At 41.2% G+C, this 14112-nt stretch overlaps 1 protein-coding gene across 2 annotated transcripts in view; it reads right to left on the bottom strand.

Moving 5' to 3' along the window:
• Window positions 1-854: 854 nt before the first annotated feature.
• Window positions 855-14112, bottom strand: part of grin1b (glutamate receptor, ionotropic, N-methyl D-aspartate 1b) — a 90242-nt gene continuing 76984 nt past the window's right edge. For both annotated transcript variants that reach the window (XM_078171135.1, XM_078171136.1), the window contains one exon: window positions 855-8473. In XM_078171135.1, coding sequence (XP_078027261.1) covers window positions 8408-8473 — 66 coding nt within the window. In that variant the 3' untranslated portion in view covers window positions 855-8407. The remainder of the gene's footprint in view (window positions 8474-14112) is intronic.

The following is a 14112-nucleotide window of genomic DNA, read 5'->3' as shown; positions in this document are numbered from 1 at the left end:
GTACCTGAGCAGGTAGAGGACAGAATACCTGAGCAGGTAGAGGACAGAGTACCTGAGCAGGTAGAGGACAGAGTACCTGAGCAGGTAGAGGACAGAATACTGAGCAGGTAGAGGACAGAGTACCTGAGCAGGTAGAGGACAGAGTACCTGAGCAGGTAGAGGACAGAGTACCTGAGCAGGTAGAGGACAGAATACCTGAGCAGGTAGAGGACAGAGTACCTGAGCAGGTAGAGGACAGAGTACCTGAGCAGGTAGAGGACAGAATACTGAGCAGGTAGAGGACAGAGTACCTGAGCAGGTAGAGGACAGAATACTGAGCAGGTAGAGGACAGAGTACCTGAGCAGGTAGAGGACAGAGTACCTGAGCAGGTAGAGGACAGAGTACCTGAGCAGGTAGAGGACAGAGTACCTGAGCAGGTAGAGGACAGTGTACCTGAGCAGGTAGAGGACAGAATACTGAGCAGGTAGAGGACAGAGTACCTGAGCAGGTAGAGGACAGAGTACCTGAGCAGGTAGAGGACAGTGTACCTGAGCAGGTAGAGGACAGAGTACCTGAGCAGGTAGAGGACAGTGTACCTGAGCAGGTAGAGGACAGAATACCTGAGCAGGTAGAGGTCCTCCTGTGAAAAACACATATTTCCAAAAGTCTGTTTATTATGAGAAAAACGTGCTCCATATTTATCGTGGTAATGAGGAACTTTTAAAGAATGTTTTTCCTTTTGTGAATAATTCATTGACCTTAAGGAGGATTTTTTTTCTAAATCCACAAATGAACCATCCTCAAATATGGAGATACATGTTTTTCACAGGACTCATGAATATGAAAGGTGGCGTAAAGAACAAACAGGAAACAGTTTAATCTGAAGTAAATATTTATTATTGGAAACTTGACTCAGTATATGTGATTTTCATATATGCTTAACACAAACGTCAGTTCAGCTGCACTAAACACTGACTTTATTATTAATCATAAATTATTTATAATAATCAGAAACAGATAATTTCATTTATTTCCTTGAACTTTCAGAGTCTCCTCCGCTGCGTCTCACTTCCTTCAGAGGACGTCTGTGGGACGCACTGGGACCAGTACGATCAGAGTTACTGGTTGGTCCTCAGAGGACAGTTCACAAAAAAGAAACCAAACAGAAAATGTTTTGTCGACTCTTGTGGAGGTCAAAGGTCGACTGTTCACATTCGTGGACAAAGTGCTGCACAGAGGGAGGAAGAGGAAGAGGAGGAGGGAAACTTCTTCTTCTACAGTTTCAGTGTTTACCAGACAGGAAATAAAAATATCACAACTGACCTCCGATCAGTTTACACAGGGTTATAGATCCAATACAGACAGCAGTGAGACGACGCCATCATCATCATCATCATCATCATCATCATCATCATTTTCTGTACAACAGCATGAAAAAAAATCCTCAAACAGGAAGTTGAATCAGTGCTTTACATCCAAAACAAATCAAATAAATAAAAAAAATAAATAAATAAAAACAAATTTTATGACATCACAGCCTGATGTCACATTATGACATCATAGTAAAAGCGCAGGGTGAGCTGCACGAACACGGATCAACTTTAACATGCTGATTGAAACATTTTAATATAAAATCTACTGTTAAACTCTGGATTCATTAAATTCAGTCTTAAATCAACATGTTGACTCTACGTGGAAAACATTTAATACATTAAATGTGACGTGAATATATTCATGTGCCAAAGACGATGGACGCTAAAGTTTTCTGACTGTAAAACAAAGATGTCTCCTGCTGTGGTGTTAGTTCATAATTAGCTAACGACAGTTGTTACAATAATATTCGTCACTAGAAACTAAAATAATGAACCAACAGACTTCACGTCGAGGCCTCGGGATGATGTGAGGCTGCAGATGTTGCTGCACGGGTAGAATTCCAGCTAAGTTAGCTTGTTAGCATTAGCATCTGGTTGTCATGGGAACAGCTGTTTGGGCGACCTCGGGCTCACCTGGTGGAGTGTGCGCCCCCTACAGGCTGAGTCCTTACAGTGGCCTTTGCTGCTCGTCACCACGCAGTTTGAGGAAAACCTGCTGTGGTTTGTTTCGAGGGGAAAAATCAATTCAGCAAAGTATCTCAATATTTCTGTGAGGCAGAATCGTATCGTCACACTGTGCCAAGTATCGATTTGTTCTTTGTGGACAAAAAGGTAATAAATCACAACATAATAATATCATGTTGATCCTCTGGTGAGTCACAGCCGCTTGGCTCCAGCTGTGAAGCAACTCTTCAGGTTCTGATCCAGTTTAGTTTCAGAACCAGAGGAGAACAGAACCGGCTCCATGTGGGCAGAATAAAGAGGGAAACATGTTCCCAAAGCAGTGACAGCATGAATAAGAACATGACAATATATATATGCCTCTGCTGTAAATCACAAACACAGTGAAGTGAGTATTCAGTGTGAACGTGAAGCAGCTGTGTGCTTCATGTTCCTGGGTGGAGGTCAGGTCATTGAACTCTCCAGGTTTGACTGTGAAATCAAAAACTGACGTGTCTTATAATAAACACAGTCCATAATAATAATCCAATATAATTCTGTATTTAATAACTACTGTTATTGAGTGAGTGAATCCAGGTTTAAAGTGACGGCCGGCAGGTGCAGCTCACCTTTCTCTGACACATGAAACGAGCCGAGCGTCACTGAGAACAGAGTTTGTCTCCAGGACCCGCTGTGATCATTTACAACCACAGACCTTCAAACTTAGATCAATATTTGTTTTCCAGTAAATGTCGATGGCTCAGTCAGACCTTCACCTGAGGAGACCTGCTGAGTTTACCTCAGGTCAGAGAGCCACTTCAGGTCAAACTCAGTCAGTCTGAAATGAAAGCGTCTCTCCTGAGAATCAGCCTGCAGAGACGTGACTATGAGCACGCAGAGGAGAGCGCTCCAACAAACTGAAGAGACGTCTCCAGAGACACAGAGAGCTCTGGGGAGTTTGACTGCAGCCGGGAAATATAATCTGATCTGAGAGCTGCACAGATGATTAAATGTGCCACGCTCATCTCAAAGGAAACAACACATTAAACTCAAACATCATTTCATTTCAAACTAAAAGTCCTCAGCTGGCATCACCCTTATTCACTGTCTAATTACTGTAAAGTTTGAATCTATCATTCATTTATGGGAAAAAAAAACTTTCTCTATGACACTTTCTAATGCTGCTTTTAATGTGAAATCCACAGGAAGTGATTTATGTTAAACAGCGCTACTGTAAATATTACAAACTATTTTATTTAACTTGATTAGTGGAGACAAAGAAGAAAAACTTGTATTTTAATTAAAAGTAAAATTTGAATGTTCTTTGAAAAATAATCCTTAACACTTTCTTATTGATTATCTTAAAGATAAGATAAAATATTAAGACATGTTTTTTTAGCCCTTATAAATTAAACCTCATCTTAATTAAAACTGAAATAATTCGTTGATACATTTTTAGTTTATTAACAGAAATTCTGCAAAAATTATTTTGTAAACAGACGTATTTCTGAACTGTGAAGAGAAACTGTTTCTTTGAACTTAGCGAGTGTTTGGGCTGCTGACTGATGACTTTAGCATTAGCATTAGCATTAGTGCTGGTTTTTAATTTTCGTAATACTAAACATAAGACCGACACATCTGTTGCTAATGCTAACGTACCAAATAAGGCTAACAGGCTAGTGTCTGTATAAACTTATTAGCTGTATTATTAGACACCAGCCTGTTAGCCTTATCTGGTTCTTTGGTCACAGGTTTATACACTAGCTTAGACTCATCTGGTTCACAGGATTAGCATTAAACATGAGGGTCTTTTTTAATGTTTTTAAGTGCTGTTATCTCTGGAAAGACACAACTGCAGCTAGCTTTAGCTGGTACATTAGCATTAGCTCATGTTCAGCAATCAAACTGCCATTTAGAGCTTCAACTAGCTTGTTAGCTTTTAGCTGCTATGTGAGCACTGTTAGCCAGTTGGTTTCAAGTCATATTCATGTCAAACAAATGGCTAGCTTGTTAGCATTAGCTGCTATATGAGCATTAGCTACACTGATCTTCAGTTTGTCTTTTTTCGTTACAGTCTGTTCATAAACTGTCAATCATCCAGTGATGGCGATGAACCTTTGATAATGAACAAGCTTTAACAAACACAACTGTGACGTCTCAGGTCTCTGCAGGATCATTTTCATACAAAGAGAAGCTGAATTATTTCTGCACACTTACACTCTACATATTAGTTACAGTATTATTAATATATCTTAAATATTTGATTGTAATTGTTCTGTTTATGCTCTTGACTTCTGCAGCAGTTTAATTTCTATTTCCTCTTTAATATGTCTCAGCCTGCTGCACCAGACACCACTCACAGCTCCTCATATGTATTTATATATTTATATATCTGGCAGTAAAAGTCTGTTGTTCTTTAACATGTGGTCGGTGTTCCTGAAGACGACTCAGTCTGAGGTTCTCTTGTTCTCAGCGACGCTCTCAGCTCTGGTTCGTCATATGTTACACACACACACACACACACACACACACACACGCACGCACGCATACGTGTGTGTTTTTACACAACAACCTTATTAATATGAAAACCTTAAAGAGACGGCAGCTACATCGCTTCTGCAGCGTGAAAACCTCCTAACTCCAGCGGGCCTGTGTGTGCAGGCCTGAGAGGAGTTAGGAGGTTTTCACAGGACATCAGTTTCTGTTATTGGCAGATGGGCTGTGGAGGTAGACAGAGACTGACATCATCAGCAGAGACACAGTGGAGGTGGAGCAGTGACTACATGTCCCATCATGCCCTGGGGCTGTCAGGGGGACGGTGGGCGGAGCCTCTGGTTCAGGGAGGGTTTTGTTAACACTTGATTCTGATCATCGTAAACAGGACAGATCAATACTGATCGATCAGCCAAAAACAAAACTGTAAATTAATTGAAATATTTCTGTGATGACGGATCTGAAACTTTAAACAACCACCGTGTGATAAAGCAATAAATATACTGTGAAAAAAAAAAAATATAAAAATCATTAAACCAAATGTATTTCTGAAATTAATAAAATATTGTTTCCTCTTCCCACCAAAATAAATGTGTCATTTCAGAACTACAAAATAAAAGTATGATAAAATTAAGAAGTTTTAAAGTGATGATATTTCAGGCGTCTGATTCTGATGTTGAGCTGATTGTAATTTCTCCATAAACACACAGCTGTGACCTCGTTACACTTTTATTATGCGACAGTTCACTGCTGGTTTAAAGTCTCAGGTTTAGTTGTGAATTCTGATTTCCTGGTCGTTGTGGATAAGTGTTTGAGAGACGGACAGGTCGGAGGAGGAAGAACAGAAAGAAAGAAGCAGCACTGAACTTGATGAAGAGCTGGAAAAGTCAACAAACGTTAAAAAGCCTTTGTGTTCAACTCGCTTCACGGCAACCATGTGGCTTTTGCGAGAGCACGTGACGTACAAACATATGTGTTTTTTTTGTTACTTTATTCTTTTGAACGTTAGGAACAAAACCTGTTACACCGCCATCTTGGAATGATTTGGTTCTTTCTGACATTTATTATATATTCTTACTCTGAGACAACTTACTGATATCAACATGGTGTTTATAGTTATTTTACGTTTTGGGACTTTTTTATTTAGAAAACAGAAACGTTCTGTCTCCAAAATCAAATTCTAACAAACTGTAAAACTCAAATTAAACGTGTGTGCTCACACATTTAGGTTCTTCAGATGTCTAAAGCAGGTCGCTGGCTCCTCAGATTATGTGTCTGCTCCTGGATTATCCTGCAAGTTATTCATATTCCTTCACTCTGTAACTGTCGTCAGACCAAAAGAGTTTAAAATAAAAATTAATCTGACAAACAAAACCCGCTGACGCCGTCATGGTTGAGGTGTCACTGGATCATCTCTTATTCATTTCTAAAATAACAAAAGAAACGAAACACAAACAGTTCCTTTGTTTTAAACCAAAAATGAAAAAAGGACATTTTTTGTGATAAGAATAAAAAACAAACAAAAACCTGAGTACACCAAATTAAAACAACGGTCTCCTGTCTGCAGGCTCCTGTTTCCTCCTGATATGAAGAACTAAAGAACTGTGTTTGAGTTACAGATTACACACCTGACACCTGGGGACGGATCAGTACCAAGAGTTTACTGCTCATTAGTTTTAAACCATAAACTGAGAGTTGTGACAGAGCGTATGTGTCTGTGTGTGTGTGTGTGTGTGCGTGCGTGTGAGTGTGTGTGTGTGTGAGTGTGTGTGTGTGTGCGTGTGTGTGTGTGTGTGAGTGTGAGTGTGTGTGTGTGAGGCTTAGTCTGGTGCTTCTCCTGTGTGAGATGAGTTATAATGAACTCTTCTCACATTAAGACATTTTTTTTGTATCACAAGTTTTCTGAAATGAATGTTTAAATTTACAAATAAGTGATTATATAATTAAACATGTGGTGATTTGCATGAATTTTCAAACAGATAGCTGAACTAAAATAAACCTGAGTGTGTGTTGAACTGTTTCTTTGTACGAGGCCAAAAAACCTACGGAAGCAATAAGAGCCCAAACTCATTTTCTTCTGAGTGTCTTCAGTCACTAACGTTTTGTATGTTTTCCTACGAAAAGCAACGCACTGAAATTCATACATGTCCCGTGTTTCCCTTCCTAACCCTGACCTATCGTAACTTCATGTTATTTACGTGACTGTACGTTGGGACGTAACGTCATTCGTTGAGCACAAACTCGCAGGATATCACATGACCTGCTCTACGTGTTTCAGCTGAAGCGTCTCACCTTCATCTCTCAGGATGTCATGAACGCTGAGGTTCAGGTGGGCGACAGAACACCTGTCACACACGTTCATGAGTCGAAGGTTCGTTTAACAGGAAGTAAACGCAGACATGTCAGAAATATCTGAATCAGCTGACTGTCGCTGATGAAAATAAATCTGATCTGTGATCAATACGTTGTTTTACAGCTGTGTGTTTATTTCATATAGAAAGTGTTTTATAAAAGCTTCAACTGGTTCACACTGAAACTGAAACTGTGACGAGAGCAATCAGCTGATTGACTTGTTTTCATGTCAAACAGAGAATTTCAACATGTTTCTGACATCAGTGTGAAAACAGATCAACTCTGCAGTCAGGAAATATTATTATTATTATTATTATTATTATTATTATTAGTTTTGTCACATTGAGATGATGAAGTGTGAAGACCTTCTCGTTCTGTGTGCATCTGAAACATCTCTCAGGACTTTATATTAAATCATAAAATCATAAATGTAGGTTTTTAAAAGTTTGAAAATAATGAAAATAATTTCTTAAATATTTAAAGGTGGGATCATTTCCTTTGTAATAATGTTTATTATTGATGAGTTGAACTTTAACCTCTCTGTTCAGCATTTATAAGCAGTATAACAGTTAATAAACAGCTTATAACACAGCAGATATAAAGACTTCAGATCAGATGAGTCATATCTCTACAGCTGCTCCTCATCATCTTCATCACTTTGTTTATGAGGGTGAAGAATGTTTATAAATAAACACCTCATAAATAAAAACAATAAACAACAAAAAGTCGTCATATCTGCAGAAATCATTGTGTAATGATCTGTTTATTAACTCTTTATATACGTCTGATAAATGCTGACTGTTGGTTCAAACAAAGTTTCCTCCTGACTCACTGAACCAGGACTTCATTACCCATGAGCCTCAGCACTGACGGCTCCCCGCCGTCTGGCTCAGTGACGCAGGACGCGTTAAAGAAAACGCTTCCTGTCCCAGAGGCTCCGCCCACCCACCACGCTCTGAACCGTGATCTGGTCCCCGATCGACCGACGGGTTCCCCGATCGATCAACAAGTTCCTGATCAATCAATAGGTTCCCGATCGATCGGCAGGTGTGTTTGCGGGCTGGAGCTCGAGTTTCCGGCGAGAATCGGAGGATAGATGGGTCGGCGTGACGGACAGGAAACAGGAAACAGGAAACAGGAAACAGGAAACTGTACAACATCAAAGACATCAACCAAAATAAAACCTATCAGAGACAGTTCTTTCAAAATAAAAGACCCTCTGGGTGGATGAGGCCGACGGCTACAAGCAGAGCAAGGCGAGTGTGTGTGTGTGTGTGTGTGTGTGTGTGTGTGTGGAGGGTTGAGATGACAGATGGTGTGTGTGTATGTGTGTGTGTGTTTGCACAGTATGATGCTGTCCAAAAGTCCTGATGTCATCATATTCTACTTCCTGTCTCAGAGGACGCTCAGTCTGTCCATCTGTGTGTTTCATGTGTTTATATCATATGACGTGTGTGTGTTTGTCCAGAGGGCCTGTGTGTGTGTGTGTGTGTGTGTGTGTGTGTGTGTGTGGCTCAGCAGCAGCAGTGTAGCTCTCTCTGGGTCGCTCTCAGACCACCGTGCTGACGGAGGGATCTGATAGGTTGAGCTGTCCGGTGATGTCAGTCGGGTACGGCTGCAGAGAGAGGGACACACAGAAAGAGAGAGAAGAGAGGAAACACACACATTAATTCAACACACACACACACACACAGCTCTATTATTCACACACACACACACACACACACACACACAGAGTGAAGCCGACCTCTGAGCCAAGATGGCCGACGTCTGATTCGACCTGATTTCACAGTTTCTCTGAAAATGTTTTATTTTATTAATTTATTATTTCATCACATTTTTTTTTCTTGAAACAGGCATGTTTATTTATTTATATATTATTTATTTATTCATTTATTTGTGTTTTTATTTATGAATTTATCTATTCATTGATTTATTTACTGATGTATTTGTGTGAATGTTTACATGTGAAACTAATGAGCAGGGTGGATGAAAGAAAGAAATAAAATAAATATTATAAGATATTAATAAAATTCACACACATGTTTACGCTCTCTGTGACTGAGGGTCTGTGTCCACATTACGTCTTTTCTCTCAGCGCCAGCGTCTTTGTTCAGTCGTTCCCACTGAGGAGAGTTTGTCTGTGGCGTGTATAGAAGGAACGCCACGCTCAGGGCCTTTTTCAGAGTTCACCTTTTTTTGTGCGGCTGCTCTGAGCACTTCTAGTTTAAAATCTTGGCACTGGTGACATCACTACTGCGGCTTTAGCTACCGTCCGTCCTGAGATGTTACGACATATTCTTGTAGAATGGTTTGGATGACATCCTAAGAATTTGTGCCCCACGAATAACGTCCTGAACGTACAGCTACGTAATTAACGTAAAGTTACTGAGGTTAGGAAAAGACACGCGGTGAGGACGACCCGTAAAATGGACTGCTTCCTTGTTTACTGCCGTCAGCTCATTGGTCACATGATCACAGCCTTTCAAAATACGTGGGATACGTACGAATTTGTGTGCATCGCTTTTCGTAGGAAAACATATGACACATTTATGAGAACAGCCTGAACATTGTGACGTGCTGCTGTTTGTGTTGTTTTGCTCTCCGTAACTTAACAGCTAAATGTTGTTATTCTATGTGAAGATGATGTCGGTATGAGACAGATGGAAGACCAATTAAAACCAACGACAAAACATCATCATCTCACGTCAGTATTTCACGTCGAACTGAAGTTGGCGTTAGACATCAGTGGTTGCTACGTGCTTTTGTTGCACGAGGAAATAAACGTAAGTAAGAGTTGTTTTACTGACGCAAGTTTATTCTGAAAAAGACTGTATGCATCTAATGGAGACGTATTGTTTCAGACACATTACGATGTAGCCTACAGGACACGCCCCCAACAAACCACGCCCACTATGAGTACAAGACAAACTCACCAACGCCACGGCCCTCTGAGCCCTGACACACTGTGACACTGTGGTGAATAAATGAGACTGAATGTAACTCAAAATACACAAAGACGCCTGCACTCTGCACTGATTTCAGGTAAATAGGCAATGACTTGGCGCTGGTTATGGTTGCTTAGCAACCTCAGATGCAGCCTGCCGCCGTGCTCTTGAAAGTTGTCACTGAGCAGCACCCAGCGTCCGTCCCTGTGTTTCCCAGGCGGTTAAAGACACAGCATGTTTACTGGCCTCAATTAACACTCTGATCATGTAGCGTCACGTTAGCTACCTAGCTAACGTCAGTATTGTTGTTGTCATAGAAGCGAAACCCATGAGTAGCGCGTCATTAAAAAAATGCTGTGATTGCTTGTTATGAGGTGCTGAGATGAAGCGCAGCGCGGCGCCCTGCCGCCATGTGGACACAGAGCCTGAGACACTGATGTTACATCCATCGTTAATGTCGTGTGAAGCACCAGTGACGTCGCTGTGACCAGGACACGCTGGAAGAAGAGATTTTTCTGGTTAAATAAAATGTGATCTGCCACATGAGATGTCTGTCTGTCTGAGCAGCATCAGGACGGACGGACGGACTGACTGAGGGAGGAGCAGTTTCATGTTGGTTCATGTGAGTGAGACGTCTTCAGTCTCTGTTCTGTCGGTGATGTGTCTTTGTTTGCTGCAGCTCTGTTGAACTTGTATTGATATTCTGTTGGTTCCCATGGAAACAGATGTGGGAATAATTGAGCAGCATGTGGAGAACCCTATGTTAATGTACAGTCTCTGAGCTGCAGAGGTTTTATAATCGTGTCTGGATGGAAACCATGTTGAAGAGCTCGTGCAGCTGAAGCAGCTCTGTCCTGACCAAGCATGACTCATTTAGTGTTAGTGCACATTTGCTGGACCGGACGTTGAATCTCTGCTTTGAGTTATTTTCTAAAAGACTTTTTAACCAAACTTCATGAACAAATGTTTCAGTTTCAGTCCTGTGAGGATCGTTCTGACTGATGATGACATCACCTCTGTGATACCGTGACATTTTCTGAGACGTTACCGTACCATGAAACTCTCGCCCTGTTGCAGCGCTCCACACTGACTGTGGGTCAGTGCATCATACAGCCTCGCTCCCAAAACTCTGAACTGTTCCTTTAACTTCAGTTTCCATCCAGAGTCATCCAGCCTGATGTGACAGGTCAGTGCTGCTGCTGGTTTTATGGGAGCTTTTTATTTTTGCAGCTGCCGAGCAGCAGCAGCTCATCCTGACTGTATTCAGCTGTTGTTAGTGTTTACCTGTGTTTACCTGTGTTTACCTGTGTTTACCTGTTTGCTGTTGAGCTGTTCAGATAAGAAAACAACAACAAACTAATCCCTGATAACATCCTGTAAACAGCAGAGTCAGATCTCAGCAGGATGAGTCGTCCTGTGAGAGACCAAACCCTGAGCTCACTAACTGAACCTCAACAGAGGAGACACTGCACATTAGCCCTGGGCGGAGGGATACGCTGTTGTTCATCAGGAAATAGTTCCAGCATGGTTAAACATTTGTGTTTGTGTATGGAGGAACTTGATATTTAATCAGTCGCAGCTTCAGTTTGTTAAAGTCAGCTGATCGATGATAATCTCAGAAACATTTCAAAGATTAAACTTTTCTTGACACCAATAATCTGGAAACTGTTTTTATTTTAGAACGACTCCTCTAAACTCCTGTAACTCTGCTCTCTCTGGCATCAGTGAAAACTCCTCTCCTGTCTAAACTCTGCTGCAGGGTTCTGACTCAGGTTCACAAACACTGATCCTGACTTCCTGTTGTGTTTAGAACAGATTCTGACGTATAACTGACACCTGAAGCTCAGACCAAAGATTGTTGACGACATCAAACCGTTTCAGAACGTCACAGAGGAAAGTGTCAGTGGTGTGAACTGGCCGGTCTGAGCTCGATTCAAGCCGGCTGATGATGTCACCTGACACTTGGCTGGTCAAATGGCCGGCGGCTGGTTTTAAAGCACGTCACCTGTTTCAACAGCCAATCAGCTGTTAATGCCGTTCAGTGCAGTGTTTGTAGGATCGTCTCTGTCAGCAGCTCTCTCCCTCTGTCATGTTAGCACGAGCTAACACAGCACAATGTCATCTCGTCACGACTCGTCATATTTTGCTTCTTGGACAGAAACCTCACAGCAGCGGTTAACATCCATGTTAGCAGTGTGATGCTAACAGTTAGCCCTGTCACTGTGTGTGTGACCCTGTCCCAGGTGCAGCTGCAGACTCATGATGAACAGCAGCCACAAAGAGGTGGTGCTATAGAGTCCTGTCTTTATGCCCCCTTTGTGTTTTACACAGAACCAAAGCATCATTTCACTCCAGTGTGTGATGTCAGACAGCATGATGACATCACAGAGTCAAAAGAGGCATGACATGTAACACAACAGTGTTGGCCTCTAGTGTGACATATAACATACGTGTCAGCAGCTCTTTATAAACAATAACAATGACATCACATGTCATTGATGAGCTAGCTGCTAACTGCTAACAGCTGCTGTTATTCTTTCAGTTTGCTGCTAACTGCTAACAGCTGCTGTTATTCTTCTTTGAGCTAGCTGCTAACTGCTAACAGCTGCTTAAATCTCCTACACCTGTCCCGTCCTGCCAGCTGTTCTGTTTATACAGACACCATTTCAGCGCTGTTACGACCCTCCTGTGGTGGATTACAGGTGAGACGACTGTCCCTGCATTCCTCAGTCGTACCATATATACAGAACAACGAGGTGGAATAACGGTGCGATATATCTGCCCTGAACAGGAAGTGTAAAAGGCGCTACAGAGACAGAGAGCAGCTGGTTGACAATGTTAAGAGATCTTACCTGATCTAAAAAGTTAAATTTGCTGTAAAGTTGAAGGTGACTGGACGAAATTTCGAGGTTGTACAGAATTCATAGGGATTGGCTGAATTTACAGGAAGTGTTGTAATGACAACGTCCTGGAGGGGCTGAGTGTCGCCTTACATCCCCTCAGATGTGTCGCTCCTTATCGTCCACACAGCTGTTAGACTTTGGGATCAGGGACACAAACCTTGTCTCGTCTTTTAAATCACTTTGTTAAAAAAAATTTTTTTTGAATTTGCTTTTCAGTGATTTTACTGTTTTTTTTAAAAAAACATTTTGTTGTGAATTCTTCACGTTATAGACATTTTAGTTCAGAGGCTCTTATTCTGGAGTCATACTTTTAAGTTAGAGACTCTTATTTTGAAATCTTAAATCTTTTGTTTTTATGTGTGTCTTACTCTTTCGGCGGTGCAATCATCTCGGGTGCTGAGGTCACTGATGATGTCACTTTAACGTTGCTGCTGTTTACATGGTGAAATTAATTAAATTATTTCTCTGTAGTTTGTGTTTGTTTGTTTGTTTGTTTGTTGCAGTTATGAAGCTGTTTAAGTATCAGCTTCATGTTGAGCTGACTGTCTGCATTATTATGACTGTGAATCTGCTGTTTGTGTTTTCTGTGTGACGTCACTGTCCCAGTTAAGTTAATTTTGGTTATTGGTAACTAACCAATGATAATAATAATATAAATAATAATAATAATAATAATAACTCAGTCGTGTATATTTGTATGTTTCTGATTCGTTTCTACGCTGCAGCCTGTAAAATTTCTCATTCTGCCAGTACAGAGTCTGATGAGTCTGATGACTGTTTGTTCTCTGACCAGAACTCTGTACTGGTCGATATCCCAGATTCACCAGTTTAAAGGGTCGTTCCCAAAGTTTTTACTTTATCTTATCATGTTTCTACCGACACGTTCTCATCCCAACTCGTCACACACCGCCGCTCTGTTAGTGGACCGACATATAACACGTTAGATTTCCTCTTGTGTCAGTTTCAGACGTTACACTCATCACGTGCACTTTGTCTTTTCAAAATAAACTTCCCTTTTCACAGTAAATGTCCAGTTTCTGCTCATTAGATGCAAACAGTGGTGGTCAGATTTAGAAACAAACATCAAGTCTTAAAATTCAAGGCTCAAGGTGTCTTTATTTATTTATTTATTTACCTGAGAGTAAACGTGTTGTGCAAACTCACACAGGAAACAAACAGATGACAGTCTGGGCTTTGTTTGACCCGTCCACCTCAGTACACAGACTTTCTCCCTCTTTATATAACAGCAGTTGACTGGTGCGTATCAAACCGCTGTGACAGATGCCTCGGTCTGTGTCAGGCGCTGACATCACTGACATGGAGGCGGAGTTTGTCGAGTTTGGAGTGAGAACGAGCTGTTTGACTGTGGCCTGGTGTCTGAATTCATTTCATTCTGTTTTTTA

The sequence above is a fragment of the Epinephelus lanceolatus genome, chromosome 9, assembly GCF_041903045.1.
Source record: "Epinephelus lanceolatus isolate andai-2023 chromosome 9, ASM4190304v1, whole genome shotgun sequence".
NCBI classification, from domain to species: domain Eukaryota; kingdom Metazoa; phylum Chordata; class Actinopteri; order Perciformes; family Serranidae; genus Epinephelus; species Epinephelus lanceolatus.
The sequence above is the reverse complement of the archived record's forward strand: the minus strand, read 5'-3'. Positions and strand labels throughout refer to the sequence as shown.